The 23,575-nt window shown below is 41.8% G+C and overlaps 1 protein-coding gene across 3 annotated transcripts in view; it reads left to right on the top strand.

Annotated features, from left to right (window-relative positions):
* The window catches only part of sh3pxd2b (SH3 and PX domains 2B), a 306,057-nt gene that overhangs the window by 172,755 nt on the left and 109,727 nt on the right, over window positions 1-23,575 (top strand). For all 3 annotated transcript variants that reach the window (XM_041193213.1, XM_041193214.1, XM_041193212.1), the window contains exon 5: window positions 7,421-7,512. In XM_041193213.1, the coding sequence (XP_041049147.1) occupies window positions 7,421-7,512 (92 nt within the window). The remainder of the gene's footprint in view (window positions 1-7,420; window positions 7,513-23,575) is intronic.

The following is a 23,575-nucleotide window of genomic DNA, read 5'->3' as shown; positions in this document are numbered from 1 at the left end:
GATGTCAATGTATCATCTATATAATTGTGTCGTAAAAAGAGTTTGCTGAATACTTAAAGCAAATTTTTTTTGTTGATGTATCTGGCTTGTCTGGTGACTAACCTGGAGCCATTTTCTCACCTCAGAGTAAATTTTTAAATTGGTATTCTCAATCTACTAGCACTCTGAATATACCGAGATCACCACTGGATGTTGGATGCATTTCATAGAGACCTTCTTATATTTCAATGGAGAAGCCATTCAAATGCATTTTTCTAGCAAAGTACGTTAGACAAATCATAAGTTCACACAGAACAAATTCCATTCATAGAGTATCCTTCTTTAGGTCACTTAGTCAATCCTCTCAAAATGAAAACACGGTCAACATTGAGAAAAGAAAATTGATAAAACTGGGAAGGTTAGAAATGTACTAGAGTATAATGTTATTGTAATGAATGTGCAGTTGTTTGGTAGAAAGAGTACTGAACAGATTCTCATCCATGACCTTTTGTTCTTGTGGTACCATGTGTGGAAACAGAATACACATTCTTTTTCTCTTACAAAGGCAAGATATTGTTACCTTGATATCAATGTAGAATTTCATTCTCATGGTTTTTATCATCATCATGTACTAATTCAGCTGTTCCATTGAGTTACTAAAATTTGGCAAAATCTGATTTCCCCAAAGGGTTGAGGAATTAATGATGAATTGTTTTTATTCTTCTAATGTATAATGTATTCTAATTTATAAAGGTAGCAAGAAGTAGAAAACATAACTCTATTTCCATTCACCATAACTTTGTAAAATAGCACCCCTTGCTACCCAGGATGACTCATTCTTATATTATTACACTTAATTTAACAATCTTTATATTTTACAACTAATGTTGAATATTTCTGTGCTATTACTGACAAGAACACTTGCTTTAAGATGGACTGTTATGTTCCTCTTCTGACTGCCTTTCATAGAATTTTGATTGCAATGAACGTATGAAGCTTTCAATATTTGAGGAAAGTAAGCAAAAAGCTCGAGCCCAAGGACAAATGCTTGAGCTGAAGCTGCAGAATTCCAGATCTGCAGGAAAAATCTACAGAACATATTGACTTTGAGAGTGTCCTAGAGAATGGACTGGATTTGTATTCAATACACTTTTCATCCACCCTCTGACCAGACAATTAGTGTAATGCTCTGTCATGTTTTTGGTTCAAATACATCAGTAAAAGCCTTTACTATTATATGCTTCCTCTGTCTGCCACATCTCAGCAGTTTCCTAATGGTTGAGGTCACAAAGGTGACAGGGCACATATATTTATACTTCAAGAGCTTGTCTAGAAAGCAATATAAATTAACATTGTCTTTCTCTATATCCAAGATCTTGCTAATGATCCTTACACAACTAATCCTTATTATTTGAGGTATTGCTTAATAAACGGTTGATGAAAATCATGGGGGTAGGAGGAGGAAGGATTTTAACTTGCAGAGGACAGTGAAGGTTTGTGCAGGGAGTTAGAGAAGGAAAAATCCTAGTGCACTGGGAATCTGACATGAAGCTGCTTCAATCTGCATTTAGTTGTTGCACAGGAAACCCTGGTAGGATAGGCGGGTCAGTGACTTAAATATATAAAAAGGCAAAGGACCAAAGATTTAACCCAGCATTCTGGCTTTAAATGCCAGCGCATGTGCTTCCTAGCCTCTCTGAAAATTGTCAGGGTCAGGAAGATGAGAGTACAGCCAGGATTAATACAGCTGGAAAATGGACAGGATGGAAAGCCTTTAAATACTGAAAGAGGACAACTGTCTCTTTGTCTAAATGAAGGGCCTTTGCTTACAGCACTTGTTTTGAGAGTGTATTTTCACTACTTTGGAGGTAATTTCCAAAACTTTGGAAGTCACTTTTTTCACTTTGGGGTTATTTGACTTTGATCTGCTCTTCCCTGCTCTCAGTCTCCTCAGCAGCATGGGAGCAGTTTATGCAGCTCTACATTGGACTTTCACTGAAGTACAAGATGAGTAGCAACAACAACATGAACAGGAGCTTATTAGCAGGAGCAATAGCAGCAGGAGAAGCAGCTGCCTTCTCCTCAGTCTCCTGCAGTTCCATGGGACAGATACAAAGCTCCAACTCAAAGGAGTCAATATTCCCAAAACTGATTATACAGGTAAAGGATAAGTTTTCTGGACACGACTGATCAACTGTGTCTCATGAAGCTCTTACAAGTTGTAAGAGCCTCCTGTTGCTCAGGTTGTTGCTGACCTCCTGCAGGAGAGGACCAGGTGAGTACACGTTGCATGTGGTGGTCAAAGACACCACTGGCCTGAATTTCTGCCACTCCTGGCTCCTTCCTGGAATCTGCTGGTGACCTCTGAAGGATTTCACAATCTGATGCCATCTTTGCCAGGGCCACCCCCTACCTCCATTTTGCATTGATAAGATCAGTCAGAATCAGAGGATCCTTTGATTTGCTTCAATGGCTGGATTCCCATAGATTCAGGGTGTCATAGATTTCACATCTCTGGCAATCAAGGTGCCTTCAGATTATCCAGGACTATTCAATAATCAAAAGAGATTCCATTCCATTTATGTTCAGCTGGTATGTAACCACCTGAATATTATCATCCACATCTGTGCAAGATATCCAGGAAGCTACCATGATACCTTCATTCTGTGCCAGTGAATTCAACTGCAGATCTTCCGAGCTCCAAGCAGACTCAGTGGTTGGCGGCTTTGAGACGAGGGGTACCTTATAAGGGCATGCCTGATGACACGTGAGGAGCCCTACCACTGGTATAGAGGAGAAGTACAACCTGAGTTCCATGTGGGTGATAGAAAGTATGAATTAGATCTAACAAGAGGAAAGAATTCAAAGTCACCTTTGTATAGATGGTCATATTTTACTTAGAGGTAGCAATACATTAACATGAGTGTTGTGTGCCACATGGTCATATGGTATCTAATTTTGTCACCAGGTATCTGGCTGGCCCTCCACCTTTACATCATCAATGGCCATGCACTCGGGCAGCCCGCCGATTTCTAGTGCCTCATTCGCCACATGGTCAGGGTGCTGATTACCGGAGGATCTCACTCCATTCTCTGCCTGTCCCTGGAGTTCTCTTCTCCAGTACGAATGAGAACATTTATGGAGGAGTGACCAGGAGGGTATAAAATGGCAATAAGATGAATGTGCGTGTCCGTGGTGGCTGTTCAGATGAGTATGTGAGGAAATACTTGGAGAGAGAGCAATGGGTGGATCAACAAGTTGTATTAGTCTGAGGAATGCTATGGAGGAAAAGGATGGTGAAATCAGAGTGAGGGGCTTGGTACTGGAATTTGGCATGCTGCTCACCTTTGCTGCAATAATGGGGTTGTTAAACCTGTTTCAGCACTGTATTCAAGAGCATGGGGGAAAAATGCAGAAATGTAATGCAGAGATCCCCTTAGAGTCCCAAATTGTAAATAGTGCTTTATATTGGATAACTCTGCAGCTCTAGCAATCACACGCTGAAAGAGACTGCACTGGAGGGAAACTTTGCAGGTGGAAGAGTTCGGGGTACTGTTAAACTAGCAATTGGCCTTTGTAGCCAAGATGTTACAGATGTCTTTAACAGATGATTGAACTCTGCCTGACACAACAGAAATTGAATAAAATGTGAATAATGAATTAGCTACAGCTCATTTAATTAAGTCAAGGTTCATTGGGGACTTTTCTATCTCTTTAACATTTGTAAAAGTGCAATCTGCCTTTTATGTGGGGTGGCATGGAAACTTGACTGTAGTAAAACCATCATTTATACTATTTCAGGCTTATTTCAGCAAGCAATTTGTGGTCCTTTTAGTGTGTTTAGATGGGCATAAACTTCAGTCTAGTTTTCTTTGATCTCTGTTGCTTTTAGGGTGTTCAATTTCCACTACTGTGTGCCAGTATTTAATAGTAGTCAGGCTGAGTATGTTATGATCCCCGTAGAGGCCAATAACTTTTAATAAGATATTTGAGTTTCCAGTAACTGACTAGAAAGATCCTATGACAAGATTTCAAGTTGTAAGACTTATACTGTAACAAACAAACTCAAAATATCATTTTCTAAACACGTGTAGGCAGCATATATCCTATATGTTTTCCCCCATTTAACTTTTACAAAGACCGAAAACCACCCACCACAGTTATACTTTATTGTGTCCCTTAAGTAGACACTTCATTCTCCAGGAACCAACTTAAAGCTGCTCTTAGCTCCCAATGTCTTTTTTTCCTTTTACCTTTTCTAGTCTGATGACCTCTAGTCCCCACACTGACATTTATGGTGAGAGTTACACTGGAGATTACTTCCTTTAGCTAAAGCTAGGCAAATCTTGCAGCCTTGTTTAAATCCTCACAAACTTGGTCTCTTCAATCCGAGCGCGAGCTCCCACCTGCATTCTGCATGGTGAATAATGGAAACAGGTTGCCTCTATCACACTGCTCCCTCTCTCTCTCTTTCTCTGTCTCTCTGATTCTTGCAGACTAAACTGTCTGTGAAGTTCAGAGGTATCTTAAGAAAGCCCTGTAAATTGCTACCATCATGGCTTTCTATGGCTGTACCCCTCAAAGCCCACCTCCATGGCAACATGCATCACATGGGCCTTGTAGCTATGTAGAACTGCTAATTCGCTATCTTCTAAGCCTCCAACTCTATTCTCTCTTGGAATTACATAGTTTAAAGTATAACAGTTTATAATGCCTAAAATTCCAAACACCACCCTGTGAAACCTGGGGCAGAATTTTTCCCCCATTGTTCAGGGAGACCTTTGGGGGAGGTAAGGCGCCCCTTGTGATTTTGAAAGTAGGCGTGAATGTGTGTAAAAAGTGCATAAACTCATTAACTGTTAAGCTCATTGGAAATGTCAAAATTGGCCCGCCCACGTAAAATGGTGGTGCGGCTCCGATCACTGGCGGCAATCAGCTCCATGCCCACCCGCAATTGGGTCAGGCCCGCCCACCCGATGAATGGAAAATTCAGACCATTGTCTTTACTGACTGGGCCACTGGAAAAGACTGCAATAAGAGCTGATGTTTTTTCTAGCATTATAAATCCTGGAGATTATGTGGCCTGATGAATTCCTCCCTCGTATATCTATGTTCTTGGCCTCAATTGTAACATATGCATGTTGGGTCCGGACAATGTCATTGTGATCCAATTGGAATTTTAACTTGATGGCCTGACATGCATATGTTGTTTTTGAAAAGGACCCTGCTGGCTTTGGGGAAGTGTTCTTCCTGCCTGCTCAGTAAAATAGATAAAAATGGGTAGATAGCTAACAATGAGTCTGGGGTGGGTAAGTAACCTGGTCAATTATAAATGCCCACCTAATTGGTTTTTGCTAAATGAGTTAAAATCCCTGAAGAGTTGTGAATATTGTAGATTAATCAATTGTGAATTGCTAGACTTCTTGCAAGACTGAGCTTGAAATAATCATTTAAATTGAGAAAGCGTCAAAATGTTTGACAGTAATAATAAACTACGATACACTAGTCTACAGTTCTTCTTGAACTGGCTAGCAATGAATGCAGCCAAAATCATCATCATAAGTCATGAAGAATTTATGTGCCGTTTTCTTCAAATATTAGTTTTATATCATTAATTTTGTTTATTCAGAGATGCTGAATTGCCTCTTATTTTAGCAAACGAATTTGCAGGCCTGACAAAAAGAAATTAAAATATCAAAATGATTGAAAATTGGAGCTTAATGGTTTAACATTATTAAAGTTTGCAATATTCAAGTGATAGTTGTGGTCCCTTTATCCTATTGAATTATATTCAATGATTAAAGAAAAAAGGCTTTACATTTACATTTATGTAGCACCTGATCATATCATGTCAGCAACTCTCAGCTTTTGAGTTGGATTAGAGAGCAGCTGTGTACTTGGTTGACATTGTCCAAACTAGAGGTGCATGGAAATTTTAGTTCTCAGCCTGGGCTGGATTTATTCCCGGATCCCAGAAAAAAAGGCCAGTGAGCTAAAACAACCCTGTACGTTGGTTAGAAATATTGATATTTTTCAATACAGCTATAAAGGAGTTAAATACCAACCTAATCACAGGAGTTCAATTGGTGTTTTTAAATTGCTCAGATTTCCTTTTCATCATTTATTACCGTGGTTACGCATTGATTTTTCACAAGAGCCACAATCCCAGTCAAGGTTTTTCTTAAGTTACTCTTGGGAGTATTGCAATGTTCTACCCGCAGATTGATGAGATATGGGTCTACGCTGGTGGTTCACCAAACTATGAATCTCTGATTTGAATCATGGAACTGTGAGGAATTGCCAAGAAAAGACTCCACCAGAAGATAGCTGCCTTGGAAGCTGAAATACTGCCATCTCTCCATTGCTTTCTTTTGCTGGAGCAAGGAAAGGTTGCAACACTAAACTTTATTGTTGTCAACATTGCAAAACTAGGGAAGCCAGGGTCAGAGAGCACACAAATCAGCACATTTGTTGATGGTATTGAAATGCAGGGAGGCTACAAAGACCTCAACAACAACTTTGCATTTATATAGTGCCTTTAATGTGGAAAGCAATCCCATGGCACTTCCAAGGTAAAATCAAACAGAAATAAATGCCAAGCCAGCAAAGGAATTATTGAAAGGGTTGACCAAAAGTTTGGTCAAGGAGGAGGATTTTAAGAAGGGTTTTAAAGGAGGTTAGGGAGGTGAGAGGCAGGGCTGTTTTAGTAGGAACCTCCAGCATATGGTGCATTGTTGGCTGAAGGCACAATTAACAATGAGTGAAGTGAGAGAGGGATGCACGAGACCAGAGTTGGAGGAAGGCAGAGTTATCGGTTTGCTGTGATGGTTAAAGTTAGAGATAGCAATGAATGAAACCTTGTAGGGATTTAAACAAGATGCTGAGAGTTTTAAATTGGAGATGATAGGGAACCAGGAAAAAATGGATGTCAGCAAGGACAGGAGTGATGAATGAGCAGAACTTTGTGCAGGTCGGTTATGAGTTTGGAATCAGCTAAAGTTGAAAGAATATGAATGATGGGAAGCCAGCCAGGAGAGCAGTGGAAGATCTGGGCCTTGAGGTGACAAATGATGAGCATTTCTTCCGTCATTTGTGATGAAGAAGTTACAGAGTGGTCAAAGTTCAATTTGTATTTGAATAGGAAACTGAATCATATGTCATAAAAACCACCGGTTTATGATATCATCCAAACCCTGCATCATCATCACTTATTCACAGTTATTGTTTATTATCTTTTAATACTTACTGTGTACTTATATGGAAGTAGCAGATGTACTTGCCTAATATAAGTTGAAAATGGATATTTTACTTAATTCCATATAAGTGGAGGATACCTGCATTTTAATATATTAGGCTCGAGGCCTTAATTTGGATGGAATTGAATTTCTTTTAAACAGATGATCAGAAGAATCTCATCTCATTGCTTATTGATTATTTGCAGGCCCTCATCCGACTACCAGCCCATATCTCTCAGTGTGATGAAGTTCTCCAGTTCTTTGAAACAAGACCTGAGGACTTAAACCCACCTAAAGAGTGAGTATATTGTAGTAAATTGTATATTACCCAGTATTATCATCGAATTATTAAGACAACATATTCTCATCACTGAGAAGCCGAGGATCAGGTTCTAATTTTGGAAAATCAACACCGTATGTGTCTTAAGGAACAGATTATGTTTAAAAAGGTAGGTCCATTGTCAGCGTTTTTGGTTAAAATAATGCATCGTTTTTACATGTTTTGTTCTGCCTTGATCATTTTACGTTATATTTTTAAAATAAATTACAAATTTTGCTCAGATGGAGACAATCAGCTAACAGGTTTCTGCCTCCTGATCATCATTCAGTGACTCCTGCTTTAAAGTGGCATTTTTGGACGTCAGGTGAAAGTAAAATGGGTTCAGCTGTGACGGTATCCAGGAATAAATATCCTGTGACCAAACACACTTGCTTTCTGAGCTCACATGAAGAATAATCATTTGGTTAATGTATTTTAGGTTGCCCAGTATCCATGAAAGCCAGCCGGAGTTGACGCTTTAGGGAAAGGGAAAGTGAGTAGATTGGCAAAAAAAAAATCAACAGTTACTCTTTGCTTTATAATATTCCTGGTTCTCTCCATTTAATTTTAACTTTTGTAAACAATTTCATATTTCTCACCTCAGTACCCTGAGCTCATCTATTTATTTACCTGGATTATCATGACTCTGTTTTCACCTCCCACAATTGGTAACTGATGACCATGGAGGCTTGGGGGTTGGATTTCTGCAGCTCAATTTGGGCTGGAACCGAGGCAGGCAGCTGGAAAAAAATGACAGCAATGTCAAGCGGCCGGATGTCCTGCCTCTGTTTTCGATGTCAGTGATTTTCACGAGGGTGGAGGAAAGTTCCGGACCTCGAATTGGTCCACACTCCTAACCAGGCTATTTGAGCTCATTAAGGACTTGTTAAAAGCCTGTCTCTAGAAACTTTTTGCATTTCCCTGGGAGCATTCGGCATTTTGGATCTGTCTGCCTCATACCAGCTGAAGGCTGGGGCCATGAAGGGGGCCAGTCATAGAGGCAAGCAAAGTTTCAAAAGGTAAGTGTTCATGATTCTCATAGGTTAAATGGCTTACCCCCTTTGACATTAAAGTTGCAGCAACCCATCACAGGTCAGGGGAGGAGCCAGGATTAAGAATTTTGCCAGTTCAGGGGTTCATCATCCTTCTGGCATCACATGGGCATTGGACCAGTGGTCTCTACCTGAGCACCTGGAAGGGCGCAGATTAAAATGGGTGCTGCACCCTCAGAAATTGAGGCCTTAGAAGATGAGGAGGAGCAATCGGCGCAGGGAGGACAGAGTGTCAGGCATCAGTAGGCCAGAGAGGAAAGGAATGAGAGGCATTATGGAGAAGGAAGCACAACCCTGAGCATAGGATCTACAGGCAGAATCTAAGAGACTTGGACATAACTGAGAACCAGTGCTGAATGAGACTGCGACCCTCTTGGCAGTTTGTCACAGATATCTGTGCCCTTGTCAGCTGCAGACCTCTGTGGTATCTCACAGCTGGCTGCACACTGGTGCTTCTCCAAGTTGACAGATGCTCTCTTCGCCAAGGCTGAGGAACACATCAGATTCACAACTCTTAGGATATCGCAGGCTCAGAGGGCACTGGGTGCAGCACCTGGAGCTGTTGGGTAATGTCCTGCAATACCACCCTGCAAGGGCCTCAGTCATTATGGTGGTCTGCTATGCTCTCCACAACGTGCCCCCCACCCTCCCCGCCCCCAGAGGTGAGGACCTTGAGGTCCATGAGGCCCTGGAAGGAGGCAGCTCATCAGAGGAGGAGCAGGAGGTAAGTGGAAGAGGAGGAATTGGAGGATAAGGGAGATGACACAGAACAGAGAGGTGCACTTGCTGCAAGATGAGGTGGCCTCCTGCCACCCTCCAGAAAGAAGACCTCCCTCCTCTCCCTCATGGGTACCAGGCCTCTAAATCCCCTGTGACATTTCACTTCCCAGTGGTGTAGTGGAAAGCTTTGGCACAAACCCGCTGCCTCAGAACAGCTAGCAGCCTCAATGATGGCTACCTTAGGTGTCTGCTTGAGTCTCCCACTTCATCAGCCCCACCTCCATTCCTGCCCCTGTTAGCTTTAATTGGACGGGAAACCCATCTCCATGTCAATTAAACGCTCACCTCCACGAAAATCTGAAAAAGTCAGTTTCCCACCGGAAGCAGGTTTCTGACACAATATCAGACCTGGCTCCTGTTTCTCACCTCCATAAACAATAATCCAGCCCTTAGATTCCCTCTTTTAAAGGCCACCTTATAGCACTCTAGTTTAATTACTCAGGCAAGCACAAAGTACTTGGAGGAAGGCTTACTGTAACCATGAATCTCCAGTTTCTATCATTTATCCAATTTTTAAAAAAAGATGTAACATCAGATCATGTAATTCAAATAAATTAGAAATAGCTTGGAAAGAGCTACAGCAGATAATGAGAAGAATATTTTTGACTTTTTAGTTCCTGTTGAAGAACATTCAATAATTGATGAAATAATTAGTTAAATATTTGACCTGTCTTGTGCGAGTTGACCTGGTGCAACCTGGTACTCCTGTGCGAGTAGGACATGGTTGTAATGTGCATTACTCTTAGTTAAGGATGGTATGTCAAGATTTGCAAACTGTAACCCATACTGATAACGTGAGGATGAGGACAGAAGAATCCTTTTTTTGGATCGTATTTATTTATTTATTTTACAGGATATGCGATTTAATTGACATCGGTGATATTCTTAACACAAAAATCTTCAATTAAAAACAAAGGTCCAAATTATAACGTTTTCGGAATATAATGGTCAAGGCCAGTTTACCACAAATATGTAGGTTAAAGCCATCTGTTTGATTCATTCGATTCACAGGGGTAATAATTGCAAGGTGCTGTCATGATACCTTAAGGATGTTTTGATTGCAGCCTTTTGGGTCGTCATTAATATCAATGCTTATTAACACTGCAATCCAAGGCCCAAATTTTGCTGCCAAAATGATGGCGCACTTAATGATACTAAGGGCAGAATTTTATGCCGACAAGATTTTCTGGTCCCGCCTAAGTCAATGGATTTTTGAACAGTTTGCTACATTTTCTGGCCCTGCCTCCACCACGATGGGGCCGTAAAATTCTGCCCTAGGCATTGCTGATATATAAGTTCGAAAGACATCTTGTGACAAGGAGGGGATACACTGTGAATTGCAAAGTGCCACAGGTCACTGGACAGTTTACTCTTCCCTTCATAGGCAGTCCCTTGAGAATGAGGATGACTTGCTACCACTCTAGTTTAATGAGTTCTGAGATGGCTGATGAGTCCAATGCACAATCCACTGGTTCTGTCACATGAGAGGCAGATGGAGCTTAAGACGGTTGGGTAGGTGAATTGTTTGGAGGTTTGTCTGCTCTCTCTGACGCCTTGATTTCGCCTCGGTGTGTTCCTAAGTTTCTCGGTGTGTTTGGTACCTTCTGAAATGAACCTTTTCCAATTTTTTCGTGACAAATCAGGAATTCCCATGCGTCGGCAGGGATGTTTGATCTCTTTAGGGATGCTTTGAGGACCTCTCTAAAGCGTTTCTGTGGTCTTCCTGGGAACCTCCTGCTCTGACTGAATTCCGAGTAGTGTACTTGCTTTGGGAGTCTAGGCATACAAATGACATGTGCCGCCCAGTGAAGCTGGTTCAAAGTGATTAACACCTCGATGCTGGGCATGTTGGCTTGGGAGAGGACACTGCAGTTGGGCCAACTTTCTTGCAACCAGATTTGGAGGATCTTGTGAAGGCATCACTGGTGGTACTTCTGTAGTGCTTTGAGGTGCCTGCTCTAGGTTATCCTAATCTCAAAAGCATTTAGGAGTGTGGGGATCACTGCTGTGCATTAAATCATTACCTTAGTCTCGCATTTGAGATCCTGGTCCTCAAATACTCTTTTCTTCAGTTGGCAGAAGGCTGAGCTGGCACATTGGAGACGATGATGGATTTCATCATTGATGTCTGCCTTCGTTGAGAGGAGGGCTCCCAAGATATGGAAAATGATCCAATTTCCAATACTCTACTGTTAGCCTCTGAAAAAGCAGCTCACCTGCAACCACCCCTGCCCCCCCGTGAATTTCATGAAGATGCTGTGTTTGACATTAACTGTTAATTAAACTTGCCGTAGAAAGTTAAAGCTGCTGCTTAACAGCACAAAAATCTTTTCATTGAGATTTATGTTCCTGCAGAGTTAATCAATCCCTTTTTGGTCCAGAAAGGCAATTTAAACTGTGGAGTCTCAATGGTAAAGGTAGCAAATGGTTGTTTGAGATTTTTAAAATTTAATTTAAGAAAGGTTCCGATTTATTTCTTGGTCTTTCATTTTCTCTTTCAGTTAATCTGGTCTATCTTCCCATTTCTTTCTTTCTCTTTCTGAACTGATTTGACTCTAATTTACCCTATTTTAGCTAATCCTTTCCCTTTCTCAATACTTAAATCTCTTTGGTTAAGGAGGCTAATAGTCTCCCCCCGTTCTCCAAGAACCCAGATGCCCTATTGCCCATACTATGTTGTTTTCAGCTCGCTCTTACAATAACTTTCAGTTCAAAGATTTTGAATTGAAGGGTAAGGGAGGAAATATCTGGTAACCAAGAGATACTCAATTCCAGCAAACTCTGGGCCAATGTGTTGTTCAACATACAATTTCATATTATGGAATCAAGGAAACTAAAGAAATAGGGAATTGCTGGAATCATTAGTAATTCTGTTAAATGGTATTTAGCTGCATTTGAAATTCTGCTCTGGAATATTCATTTAAAACACCAGCATTCACCATTTCTGCATGAGGCCACAGGAAGGTCACCTTACACAAACTGCTGAGTTTTCACCCTGTACTTAGTTTCTTAACTACATTTAAGTCCTGTCTGAATCAGTTTAGGATTACCTCAAGATGCTCTGGATCCAGATGTGAAATCATTTATACTCTTTAAAAGAATTTCTTTGAAGGATGGCATAACAATATCATTCCTAGTTTCAAACTGTTAAATTCCTACACTGAGGCCAGCCAGAAATGATCTTTTCTAGACTAGTATTCTCCTATTTTCATATGAATTGCACCAGATAATAGAAGGCAATTTATTTAAAGTCCATGGGCCAGGTTTTCATGTCAGAGGCAGGAATTGTGAGATGGGGCTGTTGTGATTCCACCTCCATCTCAGGACTGCCGACAGGTAAGATCTTCTGTTTGGGTGGGGGGTCACGGCCCTAAGTAGCCTCGACTTTGGCAGCAGGTCTGGAGCAGAAACAGAGGTAGGCTGAATCCAGATTGGACAGTTTAAAAAGGCCCATCTCCATTACCAGGAAATCTCGATCTGGTGCTCCTGATGCTACCCATGGCTCTTCAATACGCAGTTCAACTCTCTGGCCACTTTAAACTGTGCTCCTGTCACCCTACCCCCTCAGTCCTCTCACCCCCTTACCCTACAACCTCACTTTTACCCACCTCACTCACATCACCTTCACCTCCTCATTCTCCCCCTCATCCTACCCACTCACTCACGCACTTACCTCATACCCCTCGCCTTCACCCCAGCCCCCTCACTGCCCTCATCCATAATTTGTTTTATGAACAGAATTCACAAGCCTTATTCTAGCAGTTGAAAGCTATTGAATAGCCTATAAAACTCCCTGAGAAAATAAACAGACACTTCAAACCAACTGTGAGCAAAGTCAAGCACTTGTAAAATGATTAGGCAATTGTTTTGCAACCAAGAGCTTTAAAACTCTCGAAATAAACAAACAGACTGAGAACTATTATCACAACTGATGTCTAGACCAATATCTAAAAACAATGGGAAAAGATTAAGTATTCACCCATTGTTATCATATTAGGCTACCCTTTCAATATTGTGAAATGTACTTTACCTTTCTTTCCATTGGATGAACTTTTTTTTAAACTCATCTGAAGACTTTTCCACTTTCAGTGTCAATCTTTTACTTGACAGCTTGCCAGTTGACAGAAGTAACAATCTGATAAACACATTGTTTAAGGGGTAGTTACCTCTTCCAATCACAGCAGTAGCATAACTCCCTTTAATGAACATAGATACTACTCATGCTACAGCATTTAATGATGAACTATATTGGAGGCAAAATCATCTTACTTACCTCTTAAACTCTTCATGCCCCAATCCATGGTTTATGCTTCCATGCAGCTGGTGAAAAACCCAATAACTGCTAAAGTCCGGCAGTCTGCAGGAAAATTAAAAACCTTACTGGGATGGGCTCTCAATATGAGCTCACAACGCTGTCAGTTGCTTCCTTCATAGAAGTGGATGGATTCTGGGGCATGTACCCACCCCTGCTCTTGTGAAAATAGCTGAGGGTGGAAACGGAGGCGGAAATTTTGATTGCCCCACTTGGTGGCAATTTTCTTCATGTTCCACCTCTGTTTGGTCCCAATTGGGACCGTGAAAATCTGGCCCCATATATTTGGCCAGATTTTTCTGTCAAAGTAACAGTGTGGCTGATGGCAGCCATGGTTAATTATGTGCAAATGGTAGAGCAATTTCAGGCAAGGTTGCTGTTAGAGTTGCACTACTCCACCATTAGTTATGAAAAATAGCATCTCACTGACTGGCTGAGCATTGGCTGGAATTAAGTTGCTGCACTTGTGCAGTAGGCACAAAATAAACTCACTATAGAAAGTTAACTCTTGTAACTTCAAGTCTAAAGTACTCTATTAACAATGTGTTACATGTTAAGCACTGCCAGTTAATCCAAACTATTACAAATATGGAGTCTCATTCCAACTGTGTTTTTCAACTTTCTTTTCAAACCTTTTTTTATCTCTCTTAATCCAATGTTTTCTTTCAGTTTCTTTGTCTTTTCCTACACCTAAATTGACAGTTAATTCTAATTTATACTTCACCATCCTTGTGTTATTCAGTTTGTAATCCTTCAATCTGATTGGTTAAGGAGGTGCCCTGTTGCCCTGTTTACTGAGGTCCCAGATACCCTCTTCTCTCTGCACTGTTATCAATCCATACTTTCAGCAACCTGCCACACAAAAACTTTAAAAATCTGATTGTGCAAGTCCAACTAATGGCATTAGCTTCCCCCTGCTGCAAATTAGGGGCATTAATAAAATATTCTATTTGTAAGAATGCAGGAATCAGGCTTATAGGGCCAGATTATCACTATCGATGCAGGTAGCTCGTGTCAGGAAATTTCCTGTCTCGCTGGACCCACCTTGGTAAGAAGTGCCTGAATCACGTGATTTTTCACTCCAGGTGGGTAGATTTGGGGTGGAATCGGCCCCGCTGACCCTGGAAACGGGAGTGTAGGCAGCCATGGGTGGGCAAGTGCCGAGGCGGGCTGGTTGGAAAGCCCACTTCATTTCTCTGGGACTTTGTCCCAGTTGTTTCAGAAGCTGTTAGGCCCTCTAGCCCTCACCTCTCACATCCCCTCAGCTGCCCACCCCCAGTCCCACCTCCCATGGCCCGTCATACCCTCCATGCCACTTCCATAGCCACTCACCTAGTATTCACCATGGGCAGACTTCAGGAGCCATGTGAAGTTGAAAAAAAAACTTCTAACAACCTAATACAGCTCTTGCTCCAACACACTTGGCGCAGGCCGCCTATTCGCTTCCAGTCCTGCCATTTGTAAGATGTCACAATGACAGGACCATGTCCAGGAGCTGGTGTGATGTGGCTGCCTGTGATTTTACTGGCTCCCCTGCATCCCAGCCTGCCTCCTGAGGGGCTGGTAAATTTCAACCCCTTATCTTCATAATGGGAGAGTGCCAAGTTTCACAGTATCTCCTTGTTCCAGACTGCTCCTTCACCTTCAGGTTACAAACCCTTTTCAACCATTCTGTAATCTGTCTCCCAGCCACGAGCAGGCACCTGCTGCTTGCTCATTTCTTTTCTGCCCTTTCCAACTTGTTCAGTTCTAGCTCCAACTATCTTCTCTCTGGTCTAAGGCAGCCCTCCAGTCACCTTAAGTGCTGACGCCCATCCTCAAGGTTTCTATATTCCTCCACTTGAAAGAGAATGAGGGCTGAAGGAAGATGCAAGTTACACAATGAGTGAAAAGTCAATCTAGAGGTGAGTGGCCAGGATCTGAAGCCAGGACTAGCTGCTCTTGGCACCTCCACCAATTGCCCTTGACGGCTCTCCTTGGGTCCCTGCAGCACTCTGTCAAAGACGGGTCCGTCTCCCTTTTGTCTTCCTCACTTACTCCAACCGCAGTCCTGCTGCTCCTCTGTAGACCTATCTGACAGTCCTTATTCTCTGACCTTTTCTTTCACCAGGAAACACGATTCAAATGATGCCTGTATAGAGTTGGAGCACACTGTTCCACATCTCCTCGTGGATGAGTTGCCATCCAGAGGTGTTTCTGATGTAAAAACTAATGAGGTTTACCCTGGAACTTGCCAAAGACTCATTGGTTATTATGCCAGATGGACACAAATTGCACTTTGCCCTATTTCTGTTTAGGTTCTCACTCATTAGAACCAGGCTCGTATGTTACCTTTAACTTAACCAACTGCTTAGACAACATACATCCAGGAAAGAAATAACTCTCCCAGAATAATTGAATGGCCCACCAAACTGGCTTAATGCTGAATGCGTTTGACTAAATTACACACAACAAAGAGGGCTGGGAAGGATTCTCCTGCTGCTGCTCCCAGTGAGCCATCCATGTTAATTGTATATCAGTGGTGTTTATTTTTATGCAGGCGGAGAGCATTAATTGGGGTTTCACTTGAGCACATGTAAATGGACACTTACTGAAACTTTGTTGTGATTGAGTTAGAAGATATAGGCTTGTAATGTTTCACATTGTAAGTAAATGTAAGACTGGGTAAAACTTGGCTCCAGTATTATCCTTCGCCAACTGGCTTTCCAGAGTAGAATTACTGAAACTTTGTTGTGATTGAGTTAGAAGATATAGGCTTGTAATGTTTCACATTGTAAGTAAATGTAAGACTGGGTAAAACTTGGCTCCAGTATTATCCTTCGCCAACTGGCTTTCCAGAGTAGAAGAATCCATGTGGGCTTTTCCCCTTCAGAATTTAAATTTAAATTAAATTTAATCTCTAGGTGGGGGCTGCTGCGGTTCTAGAGCTGCCAGCCATCTGATTTGGCCAGCAGCATTGGGACCGTGCCTGCCGTCCTTAACTAGACAGCGAGCTTGGAAGTGGCCAGTTAGGAGGCAGCTCCAGAAAATAGCTGAGCCACTCTTGTTGGCAGCAATTGTCCCAAGGTCAGGATCTCAAAGCTCATGGTAAAATCTTGCCCATTGTCTCTATATTTACCCTGTCCAACCCAATCATAAATTTGAAAACCTTTATCAATTCACCTCTTAGCCTTCGTTTTGTGAAAGAAAAAGGCTCAAACCTGTTCAATCTTTCTTGGTTGCTGTAATTGCTTGGTTCTTGTACCAGCCTTGTAAATCCTTTCTGCATTTTCTCCAGTGCTTCTATGTCTTCTATGTCCTTTTTACTGTATGGCAAGTACAACTGTTCACAATACTCTAAGTGCGATCTGACTGGAATTCCATACAAGTTCATTTCTTTTGAATTCAACACCCCTACAAATGATTCCAGTGCTTGGTTATCAATTTTAATGGTTTGCTGGCCAATTGATACTTTTAATAATTTGACCTAAGTAAATTGCATTAAATTCCCAATTCATCACAGATGCAATATATTTTTAAATTAAAAGAGGCTGTCTCATCTTGGAGAGAAGTCTTGACGAGAAGTTCCTGTCTTGGTATAACCAGCACTGTAACATAGAAAAATGGACAAGTACTTGTTTTTATTTGTATTAATCTAAATTACATTCTCATATTGCATATTCGAAAGCTACTCTATGCTGATTTTGTTAACAGGTTGTTAATTATGTAGAAAGGCAGACATTTTCCCATTTCTTTTGTTTTAAAAGATATATGCCCTCCCCCCCGCCTGCAATCATTGGAAGTAGAAACATTTCGGGCAGTAGAAAAATATAACCAATCATTACAGTTTAAATATTAGCATGAAAATAACTTATTTTCAAAATGGTCAATAATTTTTTTAAATTATGTGCATGAGGAGAGGACATGATACCATCAAGTGAAATGGATTGACAAAGTACAAAAAATTGGCAAGAGAAACAGCTGGCACTTCAGTCCCATTTGAGACAAGGCTGTTTGTCTTTCAAATAATTCCCTCTTGCATTTCACCCTTCACCGCCTTCCATACTAGCAATTCACAGTTATGTATTTCTTTTATGGCTCTGATTCTGGCTGAGGCTCTCTTAGTCACATCCAGAGTTGAAGGAACACAATCCAAATGTGTAATTTGAATCCCAGCTGGGAAGAATACAGAAAGCTGCGCAGTAGTAAATGTCTCTTTTCCTACCTTGACCACAAAGGCCATTCCTTTCAGTTGACATTCAGAAATTTATATGGTAATACAAACCCTTGTCATGTTAGCTGTATAGCTCATCAGCCACAAAAGATCAATTCACTTTCTTTATCCCCGAAAAAAATCAGTGTATATTTTCCATGCACGTTTTTTCTCTCTCCCTAATCCAGACTCTGAAAATTACTTTGAGCAAAGTTGCACATTTAATGTGTTCATATTCAATTCCTTTCTCTCCAAAATATTTTGGCATCTACTTAATAAATAAATGAGTTAACACATCCGTTAAAAATAGCAGAGAGGAAATGACAGAAGTGTATTAAGTGTTTGAACTGTAATATCGTACACAGTAACTTTGCAGGTGGCGGTGTAAAAATTTGTTCTCGTATAATTACATCTAATACAGTACCTAATTATCATCTTTAATGAACCATATTTGTTTCCAATATCTGTTGCGTATACTGGTGGGTTTGGTAACTTTGCTTGCCAGCTAGAAAATGATTTCTTCCCTATTTCTGCCTCTGAGTTACAAAATGGTTTATTTGAGCCTAAAAATGAAAACAGGTGCCAAAGGGCACCGTGCTAGTAAGGTGTGCCGATGTGAAAGTTTGGATTTAGCACACAATTTTGGTCCTTATTGCTGATTGCCATAATTTGACTCTGCCAATCCGGACACCTGCAGATTTAGCACTCCAACTGATGAAACACAGTTTTTGCGGAGCAGTATATATATACAGTGGCATGTTGCAGGATTTGCTATGGGACCAGCGTGTTAATTGGATATTATTGTGTTTAACTGTATGCAGATGGTGGGCTTGAACTGGGGGTTTAATTGCACCCCTATAAACAGACACAAACACAAACTGTGGTTGTTGGGTGAGGAGGTGCATGCTTGTAATGTATAGCTCTGTAAATAAATCTCATAAAAATGTGTAAAGATTGGCCCCAGTTCTATCGTTCACCAGCCAACTTTCTGAAGTGTAATTTTTATTTTTATTCATTCATGGGATGTGGGTGTCATTTGCTAAGCCAGTACTTATTGCTCATCCCTAATTGCCCTTGAGAAGGTGGTGATGAGCTGCTTTTTGAACCGCTGCAGTCAATGTGGTGTCGGAACACCCACAGTGCTGTTAGGGTGGGAGTTACAAGATTTTGACCCAGTGACAGTGAAGGAATGGCAATATAGTTCCAAGTCAGGATGGTGTGTGGCTTGGAGAGGAACCTAGAGGTGGCAGTGTTCCCATGTATCTGCGGCCCTTGTCCTAGGTGTTAGAGGTCACAGGTTTGGAAGGTGCTGTCGAAGGATACTTAGTTAGATGCTGCAGTGCATATTATAGATGATACACACTGATGTCATTGTGCATCATTTATGGAGGGAGTGAATTTATGAAGGGTGGTGGATAGGGTGCCAATCAAGCGGGCTGCTTTGTCCTGGATGGTATCAAGCTTCTTGAATGTTGTTCGACCTGCACTCACCCAGGCAAGTGGAGAGTATTCCATCACACTCCTGACTTGCGCCTTGTTTGGTGGACAGGCTTTGGGGAATCAGGAGGTGAGTTACTTGCCACAGAATTCCAGCTTCTGACTTGCTTTTGTAGCCACAGTATTTATATTGCTAGTCCGGTTCAGTTTCTGATCAATAGGTTACCCCAAAATGTTGATAGTGGGGGATTCAGCATTAGTAATGTCAATGAATGTCAGGGGGAGATGGTTAGATTCTCGCTTGTTGGAAATAGTCATTGCCAGACACTTGTGAGGCGTGAATGTTACTTGCCGCTTATCTGCCCAAGCCTGGGATATTGTCCAGGTCCTGCTGCAATTGGACAAGGCCTGCTTCAGTATCTGAGGTGCTGAACATTGTGCAATCATCAGCGAACATCCCAACTTCTGACCTTATGATGGATGTAAGGTCATTGATGAAGCAGCTGAAGATGGTTTGATCGAGGACACTGTCCTGAGGAACTGCTGTAGTGATGCTTTTTCTGGACAGGACATACCTGGGCAATTTTTCACATCGCTGGGTAGATGCCAGTGTTGTAGCTGTACTGGAACAACTGGGCTAGTTCTGGAGCACAAGTCTTCAGTACTATAGATGGAATACGTCAAGGCCCATAGCCTTTGCAGTATCCAGTGCCTTCAGCTGTTTCCTAATATCACTTGGAATGAAGCGAATTGGCTGAAGACTGGCATCTGTGATTCTATGGACCTCCGAAGGAGGCTGAGATGGATCATCCACTTGGCTCTTCTGGCTGATGATTGTTTTGAATGCTTCAGCCTTCTCTTTTGCCTTTATTGTGCTGGGCTCCCCGATCATTGAGGATGGGGATATTTGTGGAGCTTCCTTCTCCTGTTAGTCGTTTAATTGTCCACCACCATTCACGACTGGATGTAGCAGGACTGCAGAGCTTAGATCTGATCCCTTGGTTGTGAGATCACTTAGCTCCATCTATTGCATGCTGCTTCCGCTGTTTGGCACGTAAGCAGTCCTGTGTTGTAGCTCCATCAGGCTGTCACCTCATTTTTAGGTGTTTCTGGTGCTGCTCCTGGCATGCCCTCCTGCACTCTTCATTGAACCAGGGCAGATCCCCCAGCTTGATCATAATGGTAGAGTATAGGATGTGCCGGGCCACAAAGTTACAGTATACCATCGAATACAAAGCTGCTGCTGCTACGCCACATCACCTCATGGATGCCAGGTCCCACCACGACGGGGCTGGAAAATCCTGGCCATGGTCATACTTGCCAAAACACACCTTACAGACAATGTCAGGCTGTTGCTTGACTAGTCTGTGTGACAGCTCTTCCAATTCTGTTGCAAGCCCCCGAGGTTAGTAAGGAGGACTTTTGCAGGGTTGATAAAGTTGGGTGTGCCATTGGCACTTCTGGTGCAGAGATCAATGTCAGGTGGTCCATCCAGTTTCATTCTTTTTAGGCTTCATAGCAATTTGGTACAACTGAGTACCATGCTAGGCCATTTCAGAGGACATTTAAGAGTCAATCGCATTATTATGGGTAACATGTAGGCCAGACCAGGTAAGGACAGTAGATTTCCTTCCGTAAAGGGCATTATTGAACCAGATGGGTTTTTACGACAATTAACAGTGGTTTCGTGGTCACCATTGCTATGACCAGCTTTAAATTCCAGATTTATTAATTGAATTTAAATTCGACCAGCTGCCATGGTGGGATTTGAACTTGTGTCCCAGAGCATTAGCCTGGGCCTCTGGATTACTAATTCATTACCACTATGTCACTGCCTTCCCCCAAGTGGGAGGGAATATGTTTGGACACAGCACTAGAAGCCTTGGGTAGAGGAAATCCAGAGGAGGAGGGATGTCCTGTTCCTGTGCTTCTGTCCCCCTCTCTTGCAGCAGCTGCTGCTGCTCTGCCTGACCTTATGTCTAATTCCCATTTGTTACCCAGACATTGATGGGCCCCGAGCAAGATGTCTCTGACTGAGTACTCCCTTTCCCCTTTTGGTTCCTATGAGGTGCCTAAAAAGGTAGAGCAGCTCTGCAGTTGCTCATTTTCAGTGAAGCTGCAGAATAAATGTTGCTGGAATGTTGGTGAAGCCTTGCCAACAGAACTGAGATGGTCTGCCAGTGTGTTTCAGAGGTTTCCTTCACAGCTCCAGCAGGAAGTGAAAGTGAAATGGTGACTAACCCTTTAAGTCGTGCTTGAAATCCACACCAACGGCTTGTTTAGTCTCAAACTTCTGGTCGCTGTTAGAAATAAGACAAGCACTCACCACCAAAATGTCATGCAGCCTCCTTATGAGTACTGGTTGGCACTGTAATTGGCAATTGGTTCCTAAAGGAACCTTGGGGTGATGACTCCTAGCACACACTTTGACTCCTTTAATAATGTAACATCGCTAGACATGGGCTAAACTGGTGCTTCAGCTCAAGATTTCATCTTGGCCACCTCAGAAGCCTTTAGGCACCTCAGAATACTGCGGAAAATGTTCCCAAAATATGTTCTACAGCAAATCCATCCCAATTACCTCTTATGGTTTCCCATCAGTATAATTTTAGATTGTTACTGTCGGGTCCTTTATTGCAACTATGGGGTATAATTTTGTACAGAATAGATGGAAGTAACAAAACCTCTTTCAAAATAAGATCAACTCTATGGAAAGCAGAATGAGGTTACTAAAATGCTACATCTGGTTAATGCTACCATATGGATGGAAAACTTGGAATGTAAACAATACAATTGAAGAGAAATTAAAAGCAACAGAGATGTGATTTCTGAGACGTACATTGAGGATTAGTTGGACAACACACACAATTAATGAGGAAGTTCTGAGGAAAGCAGGCATACAAGAAGAACTTTGGCAGGTAGTCACCAACAGACAGCTACAATTCTTTGGGCACGTACTTAGGAAAAAGAAACTAGAACATCTGGTAGTGACTGGTAAAACTGAGGGTATCAGAGCAAGAAGACAACAAAGAAGCTTGATGCCCATAACTATTCAGGTTTCATTGTCAGTTGTATGCATGGTCAAGTTAAACCTATAATTAAGTTACAGCCTTATAACTGAATCTCAGCCATACATAATTGTATGTCGTGTGATGATGAATTAATCTCCTGCAGGGCAGAAGAATGTGAACTCAGCTTAGTTGGCTGACTTGTCAAATATTCAACAAGAGGTCAACCCCAATAAACTAGAAAGACTTTACTGGCCGTAAAGAGGGGCATTTTCAGCTTCATGGTCTGATGGTGGCACATAGTGAAGCAGGTCACATGCCTGTTTCACTCTTTGAAACCTATGGGATGAAATGGAAAGGAATCTACAACAGATTAACTTTGTCAGGTCACTAATTGCGTGGCCAAGTTGAAATTTGCCCTTGCTATGTCCACCCAGATTCTATCTGGGCTAATTTCAGAGTTCTTTTTTCATTTCCAAAGTGGACTTATTAAAGTACTTTTTCACTATATGTAATGCTGCTAGTAAATATTTTGGTTATGATAGATTTTGAAATAAGGAAAGTTAAGAAATGCATCATAATATAAGGTGATATTCCAAGTGACAAACCATACACACTTTCACAGAATCACAGAAACACAGTGCAGAAGAGGCCCTTCGGCCCATCGAGTCCGCACCGACACGTGAGAAACACCTAACCTACCTACCTAATCCCATTTACCAACACTTGGCCCATAGCCTTGAATGTTATGACGTGCCAAGTGTTCATCTAGGTACTTTTTAAAGGATGTGAGGCAACCCACCTCCACCACTCTCCCAGACAGCGCATTCCAGACCGTCACCATCCTCTGGGTAAAAAAGTTTTTCCCCTAAACCTCCTGTCCCTTGAACTTGTGTCCTGTCGTCACTGCCCCTTCAACTAAGGGGAACAGCTGCTCCCTATCCACCCTGTCCATGCCCCTCATAATCTTTTGTAGAATTTTCATCTCTAAACTGAACAATATTGATCAGGTAGTCTAAGCTTGTTCATCTACACCCTTAAAATGGCCAGAAAGTATATTATATAAACTTCTTTACCAAAATTCAATTTTCCTGGTAATCTGTTCCTTCGATCTCTGGTCCCATTTTAAATTCAAATAATGATTTATTAAACGAAACATAAAAGGTTTGACTTTATCTCTCTCCCTGTCCAGTGGAATAGGAGCAGAAATTAAAGGAAGATATTTCTCTGTTTCCAACGCTCGTCTGGACAAACAAGGCAG

This window comes from Carcharodon carcharias, chromosome 8 (genome assembly GCF_017639515.1).
Source record: "Carcharodon carcharias isolate sCarCar2 chromosome 8, sCarCar2.pri, whole genome shotgun sequence".
NCBI lineage: Eukaryota > Metazoa > Chordata > Chondrichthyes > Lamniformes > Lamnidae > Carcharodon > Carcharodon carcharias.
The sequence above is the reverse complement of the archived record's forward strand: the minus strand, read 5'-3'. Positions and strand labels throughout refer to the sequence as shown.